This window comes from Lolium rigidum, chromosome 5 (genome assembly GCF_022539505.1).
Source record: "Lolium rigidum isolate FL_2022 chromosome 5, APGP_CSIRO_Lrig_0.1, whole genome shotgun sequence".
Classification (NCBI taxonomy): Eukaryota; Viridiplantae; Streptophyta; class Magnoliopsida; order Poales; family Poaceae; genus Lolium; species Lolium rigidum.
In genome coordinates, this window is record NC_061512.1 from 182,353,811 (window position 1) to 182,376,845 (window position 23,035).

General features: G+C 44.2%; 2 protein-coding genes across 2 annotated transcripts; both read right to left on the reverse strand.

The window, feature by feature from the left end:
- Window positions 1-2,804: 2,804 nt before the first annotated feature.
- LOC124652931 (protein CHAPERONE-LIKE PROTEIN OF POR1, chloroplastic-like) lies at window positions 2,805-5,441 on the reverse strand. The gene is made up of 5 exons (XM_047191980.1): window positions 5,374-5,441; window positions 5,129-5,271; window positions 3,541-3,923; window positions 3,096-3,172; window positions 2,805-3,021 (listed from the first exon to the last, which is right to left on the reverse strand). The coding sequence occupies exons 1-5, from the start codon at window positions 5,424-5,426 to the stop codon at window positions 2,871-2,873; spliced, it is 807 nt and encodes a 268-aa protein (XP_047047936.1). The 5' UTR covers window positions 5,427-5,441; the 3' UTR covers window positions 2,805-2,870.
- An 11,571-nt stretch (window positions 5,442-17,012) lies between these two features.
- On the reverse strand, window positions 17,013-21,387 carry LOC124656797 (probable acyl-activating enzyme 17, peroxisomal). The gene is made up of 14 exons (XM_047195480.1): window positions 21,128-21,387; window positions 20,911-21,040; window positions 20,558-20,808; window positions 20,236-20,443; window positions 20,064-20,104; window positions 19,855-19,980; window positions 19,660-19,733; window positions 19,258-19,478; window positions 18,817-18,911; window positions 18,488-18,704; window positions 17,921-18,046; window positions 17,744-17,842; window positions 17,450-17,659; window positions 17,013-17,316 (listed from the first exon to the last, which is right to left on the reverse strand). The coding sequence occupies exons 1-14, from the start codon at window positions 21,385-21,387 to the stop codon at window positions 17,209-17,211; spliced, it is 2,166 nt and encodes a 721-aa protein (XP_047051436.1). The 3' UTR covers window positions 17,013-17,208.
- Window positions 21,388-23,035: the final 1,648 nt, after the last annotated feature.

Genomic DNA, 23,035 nt, shown 5'->3' on the forward strand with positions numbered 1-23,035 from the left:
TTGGAACAAATCAAGTATTCTCTTTAGTAAACATGTTGATCTGGCTACTTCACAAGCTATTACTCCAATTTTTCCGGTTCCACCTATGACCAGCACTTTTATTCATCTTGGACGTCCTCTCATTCTGCCACCTAAAGATAGAGCTTTAGCTTACAACTTTGTCCTTCATAAATTCAAATCCAAACTCTCCACTTACAAAGATGACAAGCTCTCACATGCTGCCAGACTAAAACTTATCAAATCTGTTTTCGCCTCCATCCCGGTCTACTACATGTCGAATATTCTTTTCTCCAAAAAGTTCATTGCTAAGCTCACGGCGATTATTAGAAACTTTTGGTGGATAGGAGTCAGAGAAGAATCCAATTCCAAATCCCTTTGTCTTCGAGCTTGGAAAGATATTTGCACTCCAAAAAATGAAGGTGGACTTGGAATCAGAAACTTACAAGCTATGAATCAAGCCCTAATTCTCATGGCGGCATGGCGTATTGCGGAACAACCAGAAAACTTTCTCCACTATGTTCTCAAATCTAAGTACTTCCCTGACTCATGTCTATGGCGCCCCAAGGCAGATTGCCCAAAATCAGCTAGACTTCCGTACTTAAAATTCTTCCCATTCTCGAATCTCATTCCTTCTATCAAATAACACAGGGAACGGTTTCGACTTGGAGTACAATGTGGTTTCCTGGATGGAACCATATATATGATGCCTTAATAATTCAACCTGCAGGATTTTCTTATCCAGGTCAAGTCAGAGATTTGTGGACTCCCAATGAGCAACAATGGAATGAACAGCTCCTTGACGTTCTTTTTCAGGAACCTGTAGCTACTCAAATAAAGAACACACCCATTATTTCAGCACAGGAGGAAGGCATTCTTTGTTGGAAGCTAACACCTATGGTAAGTGCAATACAAAGAGTGCATACAGAGCGTGTCTGGCTAACTTGCAGGAAAATGGAGAACCAGAACCGAGGGAGGTCAATCAGAGTCCAATTGCTCAATAGGGTCTGGAAAGAAAAACAGGTTACGCCTCGAGTTCAAACTTTTGGTTGGAGGCTTCTTAGGAGGGCAATACCAACTGGAGCTAGAGCAGGTAAGTACTTGAAGCATATAAGCAAACTGTGCTCTAGATGTGACTTGGAAGAAAACTGATATGCATCTTTTCTTCTCATGCAACTTTGCTAGAGCATCTTGGTTTAGTCACCCTTGGTACATTCGGATTGATAATATTATTAACAATGCCCTTTCCTTTACTGATATGGTTCTCAAACTCTTAAGCATTAATCACCCTCATGCGAATCTCTCGAATGTTTTAACCTTCATGTGGTGCTTATGGAAATCCAGAAATGACTATTTATTTAACAGGGAAAAACACATCCAATCCAAATTCATTCAATGGCAAATGCTATTATGCACAACCTCGAGATGGTTGGTGTCTTGCAGGGAATCAAGGATAAAAAGCGGGGGGTGACAACCAAGATCAAATGGAGGCCCAAATGCAGAAGCAAAAGCATGCTTAGCAACAATTACCAAAGCAAGGTGACACTCTTAAAACTGATTTGCTTATTTCAGGAGCCAAGATCTTTACAGATGCAGCGTGGAAAACGAAGAAAGCCCCCCGAAATGACGTCCGTATTGGTGACGGGAATTGGAGTGTTCTGCCAATTAAAAGGGAATCAACTAGAAGATATGATCATGATCCAAGCATCAACTCAACTGACTAACTCGGTCCTTCAGGCGGAGGCAGAAGCAATGCTTTTTGCTGCCCGTCTAACCTCTCTACTGAATATTCAGGGACACTCTTTTTTTACAGATAACAAAGTTCTGGCTCTTGCGGCTGCTGCTTCATCCCTTGATCAGATTCCATGGGAGATTAGAAGACAGATAGCTGACCTCAAAAATCTACATCTTACTTCGCAAGCTGCAGTTTACCAAACCTCAAAATTGTGCACATCAGGCTCTCAGACAATCTTTGTCTCAGCCTATTCACAGTTGTACCAATTCAGCTCACAGAAATCTTCAGTGTCCAGTTTTAGAAGCAGTTCAACAGATGCAAACTTCGGGAATTGTAATACATGCTATAAACTGCCTATGAGTTGAATAAAATTCGGCGCCTTAGCGCCTCAAGTTGTTCAAAAAATAAATAAACTTCGACTTTGACACCGTATGTTTTAGCATTGATTGAGGGAGATATGACGGACCCTGAACTTCCAAATTTCAGGAGGCATGCATGCTGATTGTTGAGTTAATTTCCATGATGAAGCTGGACTAATTTTATGAACATTGACATGACCGATATGGTAATATAGGGCTTTCACAATGATGAGTTTTTCTGTTTACTTCGTTTTTTAATGTTAGCATAAATCTTATAACAATGATAATGCACCCCAGCAGTTTCAAGACTTTTTTTTCGACCAAACAGTTTCAGAACAATGTTGGAGCAAATATATCATCAGTGCATAACATGTTGGGGATAATCCTGCTACAAGTAGATGCTTCTTTCAAGTTGCACCAGACATACAAAATAGATGCAAAAAAATCTTGCTACAGCATATACATGCAGATATTCTAACTCCAGGATACAATAACAATCTGACAGCACCAGTATCTAAGCTCCAGACAATCCATAGAATGGTTCGCTTGCAGCACAGGGGCTAAAATGAAACAGCACCCATATGAACAATAAGCTAACCAAATGAGTAGAGGGAACCGTCGTACAAAAGCTATACCGCAAGAGCGTACGAGCTGAACAGAGGATTCAAGAGCACCGTCAGTTAATTCACCTAATTCCCGAAACAAAGAGTAGATGATATCAGAGACTGCCAAAATTTCCCAACGATTCTACAGTTCCAGGTTACAAGATTGGCGGGGTTTCATTTGAGGTAAGTGGACCCCAGGAACAAGAAAACATATGCAACCAACGAGGTAAGAAGCTCAAGGGACCATGTAGGTGGGATGATAAATGTTGGAATAAGAGGGACCAACATTGAACCAATGATCCAGCCACCGACAAGTACTCCGAACCTGCAAGAACAAATTTCTGAGTAAACATGCTGTGGACAAATGTCAAGGCATTGGCTGAAGAAAAATCCGCTAACCCAGTGGTGGAGGCTCTGAGAAGGTTCTTCATCTTGTCATTAAGGAAGTATATGCACGAAAAGAGAGATATCGCAAGCTGCAGAAGATAAACTACTTGTCAGTGAAGTGATCCCTAAGCTGGGAAGAGCTTCAAACTTCCCATATGGTATATATTCTAAATCTATGACTTAGCAGATCTTGTATTGCCAAAGTTATTAAGTTCTCAGGTATCATATAGAAACATGAGTTAGATGGACAGGGCAGCTGTCATCAATTGTTAGTATTTTTACAATTTTGGTGATCGGTTAGAACTTAATGAAAAGTAATTTGGTACTTGTGTGAAATCAACAAATTAAATTTCATATTCTCTAGGTTAGCCTCCTTGAGCAACCATGGGTACTACAACATGTCATCAAACAAGAAAAGGAATACCTCCAAAGGTCAGGATAACCGAAGCATATATACCTGGAATGCAGGTCCATTCTCAGCAGAAGTCGCTATGCTCCATCCGGCGATGAAGGCAAAAAAGAACAATCTTTTGGAAATAATATCCATTGATGGCACTTCAAAGTATCCAAGCAAAGCCTTAACCCATGACGGGGATTCTTCGACTCGCTTCAATAGCTTGGTCTTAAGATTAATTTTTGTTTTCTTCCGATGCTGGTAGCTCTTCATTATTATCTTCTCATAAGCACCTTCAATAGCTTCTTCGCTTGCTTCGTGCCCAGCATACTGTTGAATTAGAAAGTTTTTTGCACTCCTGATCTCTTCTTCAGATGCATCACGATCAACACCAAGAAGCTTGTAGGGATCCCGCTCACGGTACCTTCGGAAGACAGGAGCATACTCTGCAGATACACATAAACTTGGCTGAAGATGACCTCAGATGAATAGAACTCTTAGTCAAAACAGACAAAAAGTTGGAGTCTACAAATGTGGGCATTCTAAGCAATGAAAATAACAACCAAGAGTCACAACAAAACACAAATTGACACAAGCTATCACAGTTGTATGAATGGAAGTTGTCTTCCTACATATTGTCTTTCATGTCAAGGTTCAAAAGATTACTTGCAAGAAGAGCTGCAGACCCCATTTAGTTTTGTTATGGCATTGACTATGAAAGATTTCGCTATCATACAAGTTCATCACGAATTCATATGAAAAACTTTTAGTCGAAACAAACAAAAAAATTGGAGCCTACAAATCTGGATATTTGTAGCAATATAATAACAAGCAAGAGTTACAACAAAAAGAATTGCGGAAACAGGCAAATACAAATTGACACGAGCTACCACAGCTAAATGAATGAAAGCTTTCGTCTTACATATTTGCTTTTCATGCCAAGGTTCAAGGACAAGAGATTACTTAGAGCAGAGCTGCAGGCCACATTTAATTTTGTTATGACAGTGACTATGAAAAACATGGTTACCACACAAGTTCATCACGAATTGATATATCGTAAATAAGCTCCAAGTCTGTGGTCACTGATAGTATGCAATCTTATGTATAGTAGTGAAATACAGCAAATCAACAATTAGATGAAGATAACTCAGTTTAGTTCTCGGTTACCAAAATATCAACTTCTACTTCAGTTAACCAAACACTGAAAAACATGCTCCATTAGTTGGATGTTTGCCTCTTTTTTCGACGCTTCCTTGGCAGCGGTGAAGGACGGTGGTGGACTACAGTTCGGCTGAGGCACAAGTTTCTCCAAGGGTGGAATTTTAGTTTTACTTCTTGCGGGTTTCTTTGTGCAAGTTTGCTTGACAAGCATGCTTGTCTCGAGTGATGACCATATATGTAATCTCCAGATTGTCTAATGAAATATATGGCTACTTCAAAAAAAAATCCCCAACCTAATAACAAATATACAGTACTGAACCAGAAACCGCATTCTGCATGTTCTTTCCTGGTGCCTCTAAATTGATCACATAACCCTTATGCCATCTCTCCTCCCTAAATTATTCCTTGTCTCGTGCACCAACAATACCAACAATACGGCAAATCAGCGAGGGCATTCACGTGGGAGCAAGGGTTGGAAGAGTTCTCTTACGGTAGCTGAACCCGCTGTCTCCGGCGTCGCTCGAACCGGCGCCGATAGAGAGGCTCATAGAGCACCGCACCACCCGCAGGCGCGGCGGCAGCGCTGAGACGCCTCCGCGCACCGCCACCGCCCCATATCTTCCCCTGCCAATGCTGCACAGGGCTTAGTCAGCAACCCGGAAAAGAAAGATAGTAGAGAGATTTTAAACAAGGGGGAGGAGTCAGGGGGGGGGGGTCTGAAACCGCGTTGCGCACCGATTGGGCCGCGGGAGCGGGCGGGCGAGGAAGGATGCGGCCGTCGCCTGCATCTCCGGCGCCGGCGGCGGCTGGGAGGGAGGCAGCGGCGAGGTGGTCGCGGGCGGGGCAGGGGCAGACCGCCGCGGGAGGGAAGGAGATGGGATTGGATAGGAGGAAGACGGAGGGAGAAGGGAGATGGCGAGGTGGCCGGGGTAGGTGGTGGGCCTGTGAGGATGGCTTTGCTGCCTTCTGGACTTTGGTGGGCCGGGCTTTGTTCACTTCCCTTCCGAGATTTTTTTGTGTTGGGTAGAGTTTTGAATTTGTGCATGTTTTAACAAGATATTTGACCTTTTCGAGTTATAAATTTTCGAAGATTCTCACCGAGAATTTAAGTTTCCAATTAAGTGGTATAATACATTTAAGCATCAAGAGGGAGCATAACTCAAAGATTACCCCTCTTAAATGGTATATAGGTGATAACTTTGTTGCAAATCTATTGTTCTGAACTAATGGAGGAAAATTTTAAATTTATGCAAGTTTCACCAAGATCACCCATGTCCATTTTACCTTTTCTCCCCCACCCCCCACCCATCGTATTGCACTATTGAATTGCTCCACATCCCATGTTCCCTAGTTGTCATCTTCTAAATCTGATTTCACAACTGGCACGATGACAATTCTACTCACTAGTGTTACTATTTGGCAGCCAGTTTCTCAGTGTCCTCCTCCTCCTTGTTCATCTTGAACTTTTTTCCCAGCTATCTCCAACTAGACCTATGTCACAAGTGGCACGGCGACAAGTCTATGCACGAGCGTTACCTGTTAGGTGGCACCTTTCGCCTTGTCTTCCTCCTCGTCGTTGTTCCTCTTGGTCTTATTTCTCCCTTTCAACTGGCACGACGACAATTCGACTCACTAGTGTTACTATTTGGGAGCCCCGGTCAAAAAAAAAATGGCAGCCACTTTCTCCGTGTCCTCCTCCTCGTTCATCTTGAACTTTTTCCCGAGCTGTCGCCAACTAGACCTATGTCACAAGTGACATGGCGACAAGTTTATGCACGAGCGTTACCTGTTTGGTGGCACCTTTCCCCTTGTCTTCCTCCTCCTCGTCGTTTCCCGCTTTTCCATCCCTACCTACCCTCCTACTTCATCCTCCTTCTCCCTCCCAAACTCCTCATCCTACTGGATCGGATAGTGTAGAACACTCACCTGCTAAGACTAAGGCTTGGCCATTCAGATGTTATATTTTTTGGAAGAAAGGAAATATGGATTATATTGGAGGAAAGTAAGTATGAATTTTTTGGAAGAAAGTAAATACGTATTAAAATCTAAAAAAAATATTTAAATGTGAATTGGAGTAAAATCAAATCTCGGTGTTTTGGGTCCAAGGGAAAAACCATCAATGACGGCTAATGATGATCACCCAACCTCTAAAAATGACAGCTCCGTGGCATTCGCCGAGGTTGGTGGATTCGTGTCATACGCTATTTCTGTTGCAGTAGTCCTTTTGATTTTTGTTTTAGGGGTTAGGTTTTGTTGCAATAATTATTGCCATTTTTTGCATCATAAATCCGTTGTTGGGCTGTTAGCTGCAGCACAGCCTGTGCTGCTTTTATTTTTTTTGACGTGCCTGTGCTGCTTTTTTTTTTTTGTGCTGCTTTTATTTGTAGCATAGCATGTTTACAATTTGCACCATTCAACTGTTCATGTCGTGCCGATTCAGTATCGAAAAAATACAAAAATGAAATAAAACCTCAGAGATTGTTAAGTCGAACAAGGTATATATGGCCAGAGCGCAAGGCACAAACGCATGCATAGATCACATCTTGGACGGAGATAATCATATTATTCGCATCACATGATCAACTGCAAGCAGGGAACTAATTAATCGAGCAACTAATTAATCGACAAAGGGAGGAAAAGAGATCAGGGACCGATCTTGCTTGCCACTGCCACACACACAGAATAGAGAGATCGATGATCGAGCTTCCATTTCTGACCGGTCAGAAGTCGAAGAAGCGCTTCTTGATCTTCCTGGCGCGGTGGCCGTCGCCGAGGTTGTCGGCGGCGGCGAGGTTCTTGGCGATGAGCTGCTGCGCGCGGCGGCTCCTGATCTCCACCCGCATGCTCTCCGTCTTGTCCACCTTGCCGTAGCACGCCGCCGACGCCTCCTCCTCCCTCTCCCCCTTCTTCTTGTTCAGCCTCGTCTTGATGCCGTCGACGATCCTCGCCAGCTTCCCCATCGCCGCCGCCAAGTTGTTGGAGATTTACGTGGCGACGCACAGGAGCCAGAGAGAGAGAGCGCGGTGCCCCTGAATGCCGAAGATGGGATAGATAGATTGCGTGCTGGGTGTCGTCGCCGGCCGTTTTAATGCGCTCGCTGATTACTGGGGAAGCAGTTTGTTTACTTGGCGGAAGAAGCGGTGGTGGGTTGCGCGCGATGGGACTCGCATAGGCTGGCTGCGGTTATACTTCTCCTCCGCCCGCCGGGGTCACGTTTGCCAACACAGTTCGCTTCCGCTACGGGACGAATGAGGCTCCTGGAAGCCTGGAGGTCGATAGCTAGCAAGAGACCCCACCTGTGGCCCCCGCTGTCAGCGACACCACGATCGAAGGCTTTGTTTGAAATTGAATCGAATTTGTGTGTGCTGCTACCTGCTAGTACAGTAGAATCCAAACATGAGCTCTCGTCTCGAATACTAGAGTATATATATAATTCATCTGGCATCCAATTAACCTAGACCATGCATCCATACAATTGATGCAGTCCAAGTCCAAAATTGCATTCCTGTACTCATGCACCAGTTACCCTTCCAAGTTCCAAGTAATTGTGCATTTACCTCTCTTGAATTTGGTACCAAATAATTCTCCTATCCGTGTCTTGCCTCTCGATCATGTAAAACGTGCATTGATTACACACCATTTTTAGTCGTACAACATTCTCCCAAACAAGGCCATCAATCATGATCCAATCTCCATCTCCTCTCCATCTCCACCTCCATCTCCACTATCTCCATCTCCATCTCCATCTCCATCTCCATCTTCATCTTCGCTATCTCCATCTCCATCTTCATCTTCACTACTTATAAAAGAGCAAACTTGGCAGAAACATTCAATCTCAGCCTTCTATTTCCTGATATCTAACGGTCCGTGTTTCTCCAATGACATTGCAACCCCGTCCATACTGAGCCAAACAGCCAACATCTCCACCTCCATTTCCATCTCCATCTCCACCTCCATCTCCATCTCCATCTCCATCTTCACTACTTATAAAAGAGCAAACTTGGAAGAAACATTCAATCTCAGCCTTCTATTTTCTGATATCTAACGGCCTCTCTATAAAAACAGCGCGGTCCAAGGCGTGAAGTGGGAGAGAGGGGATGTGACACATTTGCTCCCCTAGCTTTCGTCTCTCAGTGTCAGTGTCAGCCCAGCAGAGTGCTTTCGCCGTTGGTGTTCTTTCCGATCTCAATGCATTTCACCGCTCCACCGGAAATTCCCTCTGCCCCGCTTCAAGTGTTCCCGTTCACATTCATAGCGTATTCCTTTCATAGAGGAAAATGTTTACGGCCTCTTCTCCTCTGGTATGACTAACCATGTCATAAAGGTAGGTTCCCGCATTCTCTCTCTATCGGGTCCTTCCCAGACAAGGCATTCTTAAGTCCCACCTCACCTATATCCAACTTGAGGTATTCCATTGTTTATAGTATAATAAGCAGGTTTAAGCCATGGGTTCGCTTCATTGTTTCTTCCTATTTTGAGGTAGAGCATGACGTGGGACCACCGATCTCCTGGGGTCTGTATGCTTGCAGAAATAGCTGCCCTTCATCATACCCGTCTTAGCAAATCAGATGGTTCTATTTCTCAACCTTTCTAACTTGCTCCTCCGGAACCAAGGTCGAAAGGATTGAAAAAGTCAGTCATTCACAACCACTGATGAAGGATTCCTCGAAAAGCGATCCATTGTCAAAGAATTTCCTATGCCAAAGAGGGATTCGAGATTTCACCGCAGACTGGACCTACCTCCTGGGCCGGGCACTTAAATTTTCTGTGCTTATCCAATGACATTGCAACCCCGTCCATACTGAGCCAAACAGCCAACATCTCCATCTCCATCTCCACTACTTATAAAAGAGCAAACTTGGCAGAAACATTCAATCTCAGCCTTCTATTTCCTGATATCTAACGGTCCGTGTTTCTCCAATGACATCGCAACCCCGTCCATACTTACTGAGCCAAACAACCAACACTGATGCCCGGTAAACACACGCAGGTCACAGAAGTCACGGACGAAAACAACCTGCCCGATGCCCAAATCGCGGAAGAAATAGAACCACCCCCGATGCCCTAATTGCTGATGCGTCGTATCCTCTCCACATCTGGATTCTCGATCCGCGTAGATGCCATAGTTCGAGCATGAGCACATCAAGGCGGAGGAGGCGCCGTTGTTTATGCCAATTGCTGGCGGGCGCACGCTGCCCCAGGAAGCGTCCGCACCAGCCCGCCACCGCATCCGTCGTCCTTCCACACGGAACCGCCGCCGCGTTCGCTCTGTTCGGTCCTTCGTGTGACGCCGACCCGAGAAGCCGAAAGGAGAACCTCTATCTTCTCGCGAAGACGATGGCCTTCCTCCAACAGGTCTGGCGTCTGAACCGAATGCACGGTTGAGGAAATTGAAGTTGAGCCTGAGGACCCGTATTTCTTGGTACATGTAATTTCATCCTTGCAGTAATCTTGAGATACTCAGCTGGTTGTTCATGGCAAAGCTTGGCGCACGATATATATGACACAGAAGTGCATTGCTTTGTTCGTTATTTGGTGAGAACCCTTGATTTAGTACTACTTGTGTTTTGGAGTGAATTGAAAGATTTACATGTAGAAGACGTGTAATGTTTATCAAGTTAGATGTTATCCATCAACGTGTCATTGCTATGCAGAAAGTTGTGTACATGCATAGACTAATATAGAGGTTTGGTTTTAACGCAATTACCCCTATGCCGATATCATTTGTTGGGCTACTCATCATGTCTTTATAATAGCTATTTGCAACTGGCTTATTTTGATGTGGATCATGAAGTTTGTCTTAAAGTATGCAGAAATGCATTTCTTTGTGTACTGTTAAATACTGGAAACTCGCTGCTGAGGCAGGTCTCATGCTTCTTAAGAAGATTGTCTACTGTTGAGTCCAATAAATTCAGAGATGGCGTCTTCAGTGATTTGTAGCTACAAAGATGATCATCTAAAATGGATAGTGGTTCTCCGTTTTTAACTGCACCGTCTAATAGAATGCGCCTAGATGGTTTTGCAATTCAGTCTTAGAAGAAGAGTTTAGCTTAGATTTATATTGTGCCTTCCAGTATGAAACTTTCTTTTTTTTCTATCGCCACTTAGAACACAAAAGCTTTAATTTATATCACTAATGAAGACAAAATGAAACTGCTCCAGGAATCCAGTTCCTTCCAGCGAAATCCAATTCTAATGTTAGATGTAATTTGTAGGTATGCTCCAGGAAACTGCTCCACGTCTTATACCTATCATAAACATCTTTCTGCTCATCTCAGTAGGAGGTAGTACTTTCTTATCTGGAAGATTAATTTGCTCTAACATATCCAGTGGCAATTCAGTGTTTGCTTGGTTCCACCCAAGTACGGTATGAAACTTCATTGCCACCTTTGAAAGCCCATAATGGATTCGGGTCACAAGAGAGCCTAAGATGAATCACAGAAATACAAGGAAGGAAGTTCATATATGACAAGGAGAAGAGCGTACATGAGAACTGGTGGGTCTGTTTTAGGTAAAGTGAGAACCGGTGGTAAATAAAAAACTCAACAATGTGCCAAAATTATCTTATGGAGATTGAATTATGATCATGCCTTTGTACATAGCAGTCTACTGTAATTACCAGTTTCATTGTTGTACCATCTTATTTCCGTGCCATTTGTAATTTACACCTTTTTTCTATGGAGAGATAAAATTATATAGAAAACGCTTGTATTCGGGCGACCGATCCCTCGCTCTCACTCACGCGCGCGCCGCTCGCCTGCAGCTGCCTACTTTCTTTTTCTGCTCATAGCTAGTAGCCCACTGTCTCTGCTCGCATGCAACTCACCATGCTCACATGGATTGGACTGGACAACTTTTTCTTGGCCACTTCCCCTGGCAGGTACTGTGTAGTACTACTACTGCTAGCGTAGGGGACTACACAAATCATGTGACCCCGGTGGCTAGCTAGCACTATGTAGCTAAAGAAATAATTTCGTAACACTTAGCTAACTACTTGATCGTGCTATTATTTATTTTTATTTCTTTAGATGCTAAAAAATGTCAGTGATGTTAGAGTTTTTTTCTTGACACGTCGGTGTCTCGTCTGTGTATACCTACAAACATACGAGATGCTTTGTTTACTCTTGATGTATGATAAAATGTTGTGTCCGACTGTAACACTGGCGTGTAAAATTCGTTGCCACGAGCCCGATCCGTCAAGTTCGGTTTGAATCTAAGCAAACCCTCTCCTGCATTGATGGGACTCGTGGATGGGGATGCCGAGTCGTGAGATTCAGTCCACGATGGTACAACCAACTTAGGGTTAATTTTTGGATGTTGCATTTGCTCTTTTTTTTTTTTGTAACAAATGCCTATGAGCTTCGGTGTGAAAGAACAAACAAGATGTTGTAAGGTTTTTTGTGCGTTTGCTACGAGTTTGTTTTTCTCTCCAATTTTCCGATGTTGCATACGTTCATTATTTTTGTAACAAAAGCCTAGGAATTTTATTGTGAAAGCACGCGCAAGATGTTGTAAGGATTTTTAGATGTTTGTTTTTCTCTCTAAATTACCGATGTGGCATATATTCATTATTTTTTGTAACAAACGCCTGTAAGTTTTGTTGTGAATGCATGTGCGAGATGTTGTAAGGTTTTCTACACGTTTGTTACAAGTTTGTTTTTCTCCCTAAATTTTTGATGTTGTGTACATTCATTATTTTTGTACCAAACGTCTGTGAGTTTTGTTGTGAAAGCACACGCGATATGTTGTAAGGTTTTCTGTGCGTTTGCTACAAGTTTGTGATTTTTCTCAGATTTTTCGGTATTTACTTGCCTTTCAAAATATTCTAAACACATGTTATTTTTGTTGTAATCGTTATAATTGTTGTTGTAATAGTTGGTGGTCTTGTTGAAAACGAACGTTAAAAAAGAAAATTGTAGGATAACTACTTTTTGTTGTATTACTTTTCAAACTATCGTGAAACTTTTTTATATGATTGTAACATCTTTTCAGAACAAAAATATTATAACAAATTGTTGTAATACTATATTATGCATGGCATTTTTGTTGGCAAAGCCAAGCAATGTTTTGCAAGAATTCACTGGCTCTCCCACGTCCTAAAATAGATTTGACTCAAAGGCCGTGGGGTCCAGCGACATGCATTTACATAATACTGTACAAGAGAAGAAAAGTAGCAGCAGAGCTAGCACATGGCCAACGGCAGCAAATGCCCTCTGCATGCAAGGAGGCAGCAGCGCGATGTGACTTTACCACTGACGAAAGCGACGTGCATCAACATGTACCGGTTTCTAACCATGCGATGCTAATCCGACGGCCCCTGAAGCAACCGATTTTGGCTCGAATATCCGGCGATCGACGCCTAGCACGCGCCAAATTATATGCACTTGTTTGGGAACCATTTTTTCATTGGTCATGTATGGATTGTTTAACAATGTTGATTTTTTTAATAAATTTCAAACTAAAAAATGCATCAACAGCTTGTTGTAATTTTGGTTGCTAATGAAAACAACTGTAGGGGCATATTTCTATGAACGTCGGAAATACATCAGGCCTTACTTGACTGTGTATACTTTTCATGACATCAGAAGCCTTTACCCCAGCGCATGGACATGCACTGCACATATACAATTGCAAGACTTTATAAAGTTTTATCTGGTATTAGTTGCAATAGTTTAACAATGCATGCTCTAAACCTGAGTTGGGAACATGGATATTGTTTAGTTCTCGATGGTGTTTCCATTCCAACATGGGCAACTTTCCTCAAAACATGTTTCTTTCTGATTTTTCTACCATACAATGTATTTTAAATTTCATCTACAAATATCGAAAAACTTTTGTGTTTGAAAATGAAGACGGGCGTTGCACGTACAAACTTACTAGTTAGACCAAAGTTCAGAACGACCGGCTTATTTCCTTTTTTATATACGTACAAAATGAGTTCTACTATTGTTTCCACCTTTCAGGCTTTTGCATCTACTCCAACAAGGCAACAATACCAGACAGTGTATACTGGGGTAATGAGTTTAGCTCAGTGCTGCAGAGGCCAGTCTTGCATCTACCTCCAACAAGACCAGATATAAGAACAAACGGCTAACGACAGTACTTTTTTTGCGAATCCACACCATTACATGGTCGCAATGTAGCAATAGTCCTTTATTACTACCTCGTCTGCAACGTCAGATCAATGTAAATTAGCCTTGCTATGCAATGGATGTGTAAAAATACAACTGAATTTCTGAAGAAATGAGCTGGTAGTATGTACATGTTCAAAGTTTCTTGTGCAACCCCCTGTAATTTTAAAAGGGAATGCTCTTCCTGTGCATCTAGATTTTAGATCAGGGCTTTGCCTGGTAGGACTCTCCTCATGACCTTGTTTGAGGGCCGGTTCGAGGGAGGGATGGCAACCACAATGACTAAGACTGCTCATAGTGAGAGTAACATAACTAGTAACATCACACATTTCAAGGTATTTTGGTGACATGGCATACCAATAAATGAAGAAAGAGAGTGAGGTGGTAAGAGCATCTCCACTCGTCTCCCCACAGAGCCCCCCACGGCCACTTTTTTCATCCGGACGGCGAAAAACGGCCCAGTCAGGCCCCCGGTTCCTCGTTTTGGTCCGGATTTGAGCCTATTTTCGTCCGGACTCCCCATGTCATCCTCCGTTTCCCGGGGTCTCCCGGGGACTCCGGATGAAGCTAAATCAACCGCCCACGCCCACGTGTCTCCTCTTTCGTCCGGATTCCCGAGCCATCCTCTTTTTTCCCGAGAAACGCCGCTTGGGGAGCACACGACTGGGAAACTACTCCTCCCCACGCCAAATCTTCCTCCAATCCGGACGAAAATTTCGCCGGATTTGGACGTGGGGAGCGCCAACGAGTGGGGATGCTCTAACTAGCTATGTTACCATAACATCACACACCCCAAGACAAAATGAGTCTACAACATAATAAATGACACAATGCATGACACCACATATAAGTTACTACCCACTATGAAGGTAGTAACCTAGACTAGTAACATGGCATATGTTACTAGTCTAAGTTACTCCCCACTATGAGTGGCCTAATGAAACCTGCATCGAAGGTGCATGGGTTGGCTGCGGTTACTCTCCTCGGCCGGGGTCGCGTTGGCCAACACGGAACGCGTGTTGGACCTCGAAGTTGCTGCTGACCTGTGGCCTGTGGGGCACGCCTGTCAGTATGGTAATTCAGTTCAAATATGGCCTAAGCGGCAAAACTCTCGCTTGGAACACCAGAGCATATAATACATCTGATTAACCTAAACAATCCATACAAAAAATGACTCAATTGATGAGAAATACTCCCTAAGTCCCTATAGTCATGCATAAGAGGAAGGGGGTCAATTGGAAAATCATTTTCTTGTTTTATATGGCCTCTAAGCACTGAGTAAGCCCAAACATTGCACCCTATACGCATGCACCAATTACCCTTAAGTAATTGTACAATCGCCTCCCTTGAATTTTAGTACTCCCTCTGCCCTAAATACTTATCACGGAGTTAGGCGAAATGTAGATTAAAATTTGGCTAGATTCTGCGACAAGTACTTAGGGCAGGAGGTAGTCATACAGAGTTCTCCCAAACAGGGCCATCATTCATGATCCAAACTTTGAGTTCAGAACGACCAGCCCATTTCCCTTGTATACATAATTGAGTTTTTTTTTTCATATTTTACATCTACTGCAACACAAAACCCCTTCCAACAAGACCAGATAATGTATCTGTCCAGTCAGTCGAAAGGGAGGGTGTAGCTTTAGTCTGCGTGATGCTAATGGTGAAGCAATGGGTGCAGACGCTGGAGCAATGCAATATGTGCACCATGCCCTCCAAGCCGAAGCTGTTGCGTGTCTTGCTGGCCTTCAATGTTTAAGTTCATGGGGTATAAGAGCATCTCCAGCAGCGTTCCCCCAACCCGTCCCTCAAAGAGATTTGGGGCGCGTCGAATAAAAAAACATTTGCAACTGCGTGCCTTAAAGTCTATTTTTGTCCGGCGCGGCCCAATACGGTGTCCGGCTCCTCGAGCCCGTCCCCGCTACACAGGGGCGTTCCGGGCACGCCGGACACAAAGAAAAGCAAGGCGAGGAGACGCGGGCCCGACACGTCAGTGGCACATTCAAGTTTAACCTAACCGTTGCCTACCTCGCGACGGAAGTTATTAGCGCGCACAGACGGTGCAGTTCCCGCAGAGGCGCAGCGAAATCTCTCGTCGCGCCTAGCTCTGTGTGTCGGGTTAATGAGCGTCACCGCTCGCCCTTCTCCCTCCGACCCATAAAAAAGGTCGCTCTCTCATCGTCCCTCACACACAAACTCTAGCGCCTCTCTCCCCAACCCTAGCCGCCACCATCTCAAGAGTGGACGCCATGGTTGGTAGAGGCAGAGGTCGAGGCCGTGGTCGTGGTTGTGACTGCGGCAGAGCTGCACGCTCGATGTCGCCTACGATGCCGTCATCTTCATCATCGGATCTGCAGGGGGAGGAGCAGGAAGTGTTGTTCGAGTTCATCATCGTCCTCCCACTCGGCATCCAGAGGCTACCGGACAAGTGCGCCGACTTCGTCGCCGGTAACGAGTCGGCCGGGCTGCATCTGTGGGAGGCTGGCTGCGACTGCTGGTGGTGGCCGGTGGACGTGCTCTTCGACGGGCGCGGCAAGATGTACCTCCACACCGGCTGGGAGAAGTTCGCGTGCTACCACAACCTCGAAGCCGGCTGCGTGCTCACATTCTCCTACCTTGGCGACGCCGATATGAGCGTCAAGTTGTTCGACGAGACGCGCTATCGCCGGCACTACCACGGCGACTGGAAGTGTTCTTTCTTAGCAGCGAACACACGAAATCTGCGATGCCGATGCCAACACTAGTTAGGTTTTCTCATTTTCCAATGCTTTAATTTGTGTCAACCATGGTTCAAACTATGTATTAGTTTGTGGAAACCATGTTCTAAACTATGTCTTAGTTTGTCCATATCTTAGTTTGTGTAAACCATGTTCCCAATTATGTATTAGTTTGTGGAATGTTTCTTCTCTCTATTGAAATAAAAATGCAGAAAAAAACAAAAAACAAGAGTATTTTAATGTTAAAAAAAAGTTCGGGGCAGCATTTGGGGGACGCGGCGTCCCCCAAACGCAGCACGAACAAAACACGCCCCTCAAACGCTCGATCAGGCGCCGTTTGGGGGACGCGGCTGGAGATGCTCTAAGGAAAGTCCAACTTGAGACCGATTCCCATAAGCTGGTTCAAGCCATCATCACAACTAATGCTAGTCTGAAACTTTTCTTTTTTTCCTGTTAAGTTATTGCTAAAGGGCTTGTAATAATGTTGCAGTTGCTAAATAGATAATTTCTTCATGCAAGATAAAAATAACAGTTCATGGTAGCGATCATGCTTTATTAGTACTGTACCTCATTTACTATGCCTGATCAATGTAAGTTAACCTCGCTATACAAAGGATGTGTAAGAATACAACTGAACATCTGAAGACATGAGCATATATATTCACAGTTTGGTTTGCAACCCCCTGTAATTTTGAGAGGTGCAGAACGCTCTTCCTAACCATCTAGATTTTAGAGGGCTTTGCCTGGGTAAACTCCTTGCGTAGGACTCTCCTCATGACCTTGTTCGAGGCAGTTCGAGGGAGCGATGGCACCACAATGACCGATGAAACCTGCAAATAAAGGGGATCAGGGAAGTAACACAGTTGTAAGTGACATCTGTGTAGGCAAAGTATGACGAGCCATTTTATAAATATTTCCTTAAAGATAAGTTATCAATGTGCAGTTCAGGGAACATCGAAGCACCTTGAAAAGAGGATTCAATTTCTTCAGAGCAGAGTTGAACAATAGTTTCAGTTGATTCAAATCTTCTGCTTGCGGGCTTTGATCTCTGAATACGACGGCTATGGTTAATTGCTCGGGGCCGCCCCCTACAGGTGGAACCCCAATAGCTGCTGTTTCAAGAATGGTATCATTCACCCTGCTGCAGATCCTCTCAATCTCAATGGAACTGACCTGAAACAGATTATACAAAATCAATGGATGGAACAACTAAAGCTGTGTTTTGGCAGATGAGTTGTGTGTTACCACATTTTGTACCTTAATGCCACCTAGGTTCATTGTATCATCTGCTCGTCCATGAGCCCTATAATATCCTTCCGCAGTACGTTCAAATTCATCGCCATGCCTACGGAGGACCTGCATACGCACAGTCATGTGGTTACTGTTTGAACCTTCCAGGGTAACATCAAGGAGCCAAGGACAGATAATACATACTTTTGCATTCCATTGTGGCATTCCACTGAAGTACACCTCATGATGATCAGCATTTAGCAGTGTTGTTGATGACCCGAATAGTGTTGGATCCAGTGCAAGTTCTCCAATACCAGCAGAATCCTGTGGCTGTAAAATTTGAAGAATCTCACTGACATTAGGTTGAGACAACTTAACTTTACTTTGCAATTTGCATATTTGCCACAACATGTGGTGGTCAATGTGGCAAATGTGCAATTATTTAAGTAAAGTATGGCAACTGTGCAAAAATTTTGACAAGTTGTAGACTGCTAGAGACTCAAGAAAACAAGCAAATATATGTGGTTTGTCAAAGACAAAGGATGTGAAAGTGGTAGATGGGAAGTACTACCTCCGTTCCTAAATATAATTATGGAACAACGGTAGTAGCATTGGTGGCAACATGAAACTGATGTATGAGTTGCATTGTTTGCATCTCTATGACATATATTATAACGTTATGTGTATCGGTAGGGAAAATGTGATCATACCATATCCAATGGAGCAAATTTGCATTAATAAAATTGTGGTTAATTCCATGCTGAAACTTACCAAAGGATTCCCATTGCTATCTAGAATAAACATGTTACAACCCATAGCAGGTGTACTGAATGCTGACAATGCTTGAGGTTGCAGCAGGGACCCAGTAACAAATCCGCCACCGATTTCTGTCCCACCACAGTACTCGATTACTGGCTTGTAGCAAGCTCTTCCCATCAGCCACAAATAGTCATCCACACTTGATGCCTCCCCAGTTGAGCTAAAGCATCTGCATAAATGAACAGTATTAGAGATAACTATATGGCATTGGCATAATATTTCCCTTATGCAAGTTACAACAGAATAAAAAGACGTATAAGGTAAACCAATCCAGAAATTACCTGATGGTTGACCAATCAAATCCTGCAGTACAATCTGTATTTTTCCATGTGCGAACAATGCTGGGTACAACTCCAAGCATTGTCACCTTAGCATCCTTCAAGTCAATATAATAGCCAGTAATGAGATGAGACAAATAAAAAAAGGAGCATAATGGATGTAAAACCATGATTTGATTAACAACAGAAACAGTGCAGATCAATATGACCAGTGCAACAGAATACAACAGGATATATTTCATAAATTCATGTGCATAACATCCCTTTTCCTTGAAGGACTGAATTCTCCTAACAAGGCAATGAGTGCATAAGCATGTCAAACAGCTAAGATTTATTGTGTGTAGTGAATACCCAAATAAACATAACTGAGATAATAACATACACATACAGCTTTTCGACAATCTTTTGAAAAAAATGAATTATCTGATATCTAACTGTCTTTACCTGTACAAACTTCGCAAAACCTGAACTGTTAGGGGAGCCATTGTACAGCGCCATGGAAGCTCCATTCAGTAGCGATGCATAGACAAGCCAGGGACCCATCATCCAGCCAAGGTTTGTAGGCCACGCAACAACATCACCTCTACGGATATCCATGTGACACCATCCATCAGCAGCTGCCTTAAGAGGGGTCAAATGAGTCCATGGAATCGCCTTTGGCTCCCCTGAACATGAGGAACTGTCAGAAGGTCTGAATAGTACTGGATCAACTTATAATCCACCAATTATTAGTGAGGATTAACTTCTGCATGCTTAATGTAAATAATAGACAAGAACGCAGTTGTACATAGATAATTTGTACTAGGACTGACAAACAAATCACCACATATCGAAATTAGAAGTCACCTGTGGTCCCCGATGAAAATAAGATATTACTGAACTGGTAGGCAGGTTGCTCAACTGCGGTGTAAATATCAGCCCTGCAATTTTTGCTGTATTAGCGCAGTCTGCAGTGTACTTACAAAGCGCGAGGGGTAATCATTCAGGATCATGAGTACTAGGCAGTTAGCACAGGAAATGCATAATCAGAAACTACCATACCTCGTACGATCAGCCCTTCCAAGGAAATCTTGCCAGGAAAGGTCATCAGTACGGAGTCCTTTTATCGGTGTGGATCCCCTTGCAGGGATCACGATAGCCATAGGGGCCTTGGCCTCCACAACCCTACTGCAGGATTTAAAAAAATGATGTGTGAGAAATAAATTCTTGCTATGAGTTATGACCAATGCATGTGGACCTGAACAACGCACCTGTACAACGGCAGTTCCTTGTCATCGCGAAGGATGCAATCCTAGCAAGCAAAAAGACTATCAATATTGCCAGAACTTTGCCTTTATATATGGAAGAAAACGAATTAAAGCATACTATTAGATAAACGCATTCATCAAAACAATATGGTGGGAGCAGGGATTAACTAAGTACCTGGGTGAAAATTGCTTTTGCCTCCGATATCTTTAGCCTCGTCGATATCGCAGGTGCCGCAAAGCTGTCGGCAATCGAGACGACAATGTACCCTGCTAGCACGATGGCGAGGTAGATAACAACGGCATTCACATTCATAGGCATGTCAATTGCAATAGCAGATCCCTTTGCCAGATCCAGCGTGTCTAGCGCATTGGCCACGAGGCTGCTCCAGACAGAAGTGAGAAGAAGCACTTGTGGAGTTAGATTTCAGTGAAGCAAACATAGCTAATCAGAAGTTCAGAACTACCACTAGTAATGTTTCAGAGCAGTATATCATTACCAAACTTGTTTCCTCAGCTCCTCCAGAGTAACAATGTTGAGGGGCTCGGAATCCTTCCCCTCGTCCCTCCACACAATGGCCACGTCCCCCGAATTCCTTCCGTGCTTAGCAGTCAGGCAATTTCCGGCCGCGTTCAGCACAGCACCGGGCAACCACTCGCCGCCCGGGTACGCGTCGCTGTCGCGCAAGATGCAGGATGGCTCCACGCTGAACGTGATGCCCATCTCCTCGAAGACCAGCTTCCAGTATGCCTGTTTTTGAAAGGTAGAAAACGAGCTGTAACTGTAAGCCCACTTCTCGAAGCGTAACAGGAAGGAAGGAGAAGGAGATAAAATCTGTTGGGAGACGGTTACCTCTGGGTTCTCGTTGGAGAACTTGTGGAAGTCCCTGAAGCTGGTGATTGGGTCTTTGTAGGCCTCGCCGATGAGCGCCCTCCCCCGCGCCTCCAGGACGCGGCCGACATTGGTGAGGGCCGCCTCCTCGCTGCAGAATCGCAGAAAGCCCCAAGCTAGTTAGAGCATCGCGCTAGAGCGAACGAGAGAGAGGTATCGGGAAGGCGGTAGCTCTTACGGGTGGGGCGTCCAGGCGGGCGGCGTGGCGGACGGGGACCCGGCGAAGCAGCCGTAGTAGAGCATGCGGTGGACGGCGAACGGGAGGTCCGGGCGGAGCGCGGCCCGCGAGAGCTCCGCCCACGCCGCGGCGGGGGAGGCGGCGCCGAGCGCGGTCCGGACCGCCGAGTGGAGCGCGGCGGCGTCGTCGGCTGCCGCCCCCGCCGCGGCGAGGTCGGCGGCGGTGATCGCCGCCAGGGGCTTGTGCGCCGCCGTGGCCATGCCTTCCGCGTGCGAGCTGCTGCTAGTGCTGGGAGGAGGGAGCTCGCGGGGCAGGGCAGGGCAGGTGTACCGAACTGGCGAGCAACCTAGAGGACGGGGACAGGACGAGGGAGATGAGATGGAGCTGAGGTGTGCGTTCCTGTCAGATTATCCGATGAATTTGATTGAGCTCCGTCTTTTTGTAAAGTAGGCGAGTTTGGCTGATCTGATCTGATCTGGACATGTGTTCCTATCTTTCGACTTCAGTCGTCCCCGTGGCAGACTCTCTTTCTCGCTCGCGACCAAGAGGAGGAAAAATAAAATCCTGCAGAACTCCAGTCAAACTAATGTTGTTCTCCAAACGAAATTAGTTTCTTTTTTGCGAAAAAATACACCAGTCTATTCATAAACTTAAGAAAATCTAAAAATACAAAAAGATTTTTTTGTACCTACTACCACCTAGCGACAAATACAATCAAATTGATGTTCTCCGAACAGAATTAATTGAACATGAACAACCCACGGATTTTATGATGCATGTGGAGGTAATCATCGAACCCGGTGGCATGAGCTCGGACTCAATCTGAAAAGTCCAGGACTGCTAGATCATAGATCTCATGATCAGGTTCATCTTCTGAAATTATGATGTGCATGGTCACACTATCATCTCTTGGGATACAAAGCAACGCATCACCCTGCTCTACATGCTCACTACTAGCACCAGTTGCTGGCGTCCACTCGTAGTACGCAAATACGCTGTTGGGGAACCCCAAGAGGAAGGTGTCAAGAGCAGCAAGTTTTTCCTCAGTACGAAATCAAGATTTAATCGACCAGTAGGAGAAAGACGTGACTTTTGAAGGTATTGCTGGCTGACTAGTGGCAGAGCACATTACTGGCGTCAGCAACAACGTGGAACCTGCACACAACACAATCCGAATACGTTACCCCAACTTACAGTGAGGTTGTAAATCTTATCTGTTTGTTGAACACAAAAGATTAGACGTATCGAATAGAAGGAGATGTCTGCACAAAGTAAACATAACATAACATGATTGCAGTTGAATTTATCAGTAAAGGAAATAGGACCAGGGTCCACAGGTCACTAGAGGTGTCTCTCCATAAAGAAATAACATATTGGGTAACAAATTACAGTCAGGCAATTGACAGAATATCGATCGAAACATGACAAGATGATTACTATGATAATTTGGTATTGGGCATTAAAACATAATACATAGACCGTAATCCAACTGCGTCTATGACTAATAATCCACCTTTAGGTTAGCGTCCGCACCCCTTTCAGTATAAAGTTGCAAGCAACTGACTATCGCATTAAGCAATGTGTGTAAAGTAAATAATAGAGTTACCCTCAGATAAAATATTGTTGGGTTATCCCTAGTAGCAACAACACATCTACAACCTTAAAAGTTATAAAGTCACTCTCCCAAGAAATTAGAGGCATGAACCTACTATCGAGCATAAATACCCCCTCTTGGAGTCACAAGTATCCACTTGGTCAGAGTTTCTACTACCAACGGAGAGCATGCAAGATCACAAATAACATATGACATGCATACATAATCAATCTTAACATAGTACACAATATTCATCAGATACCAGCAAACAAAACATAGAGGATTACATAAAGATGATCTTGATCATGTAGGGC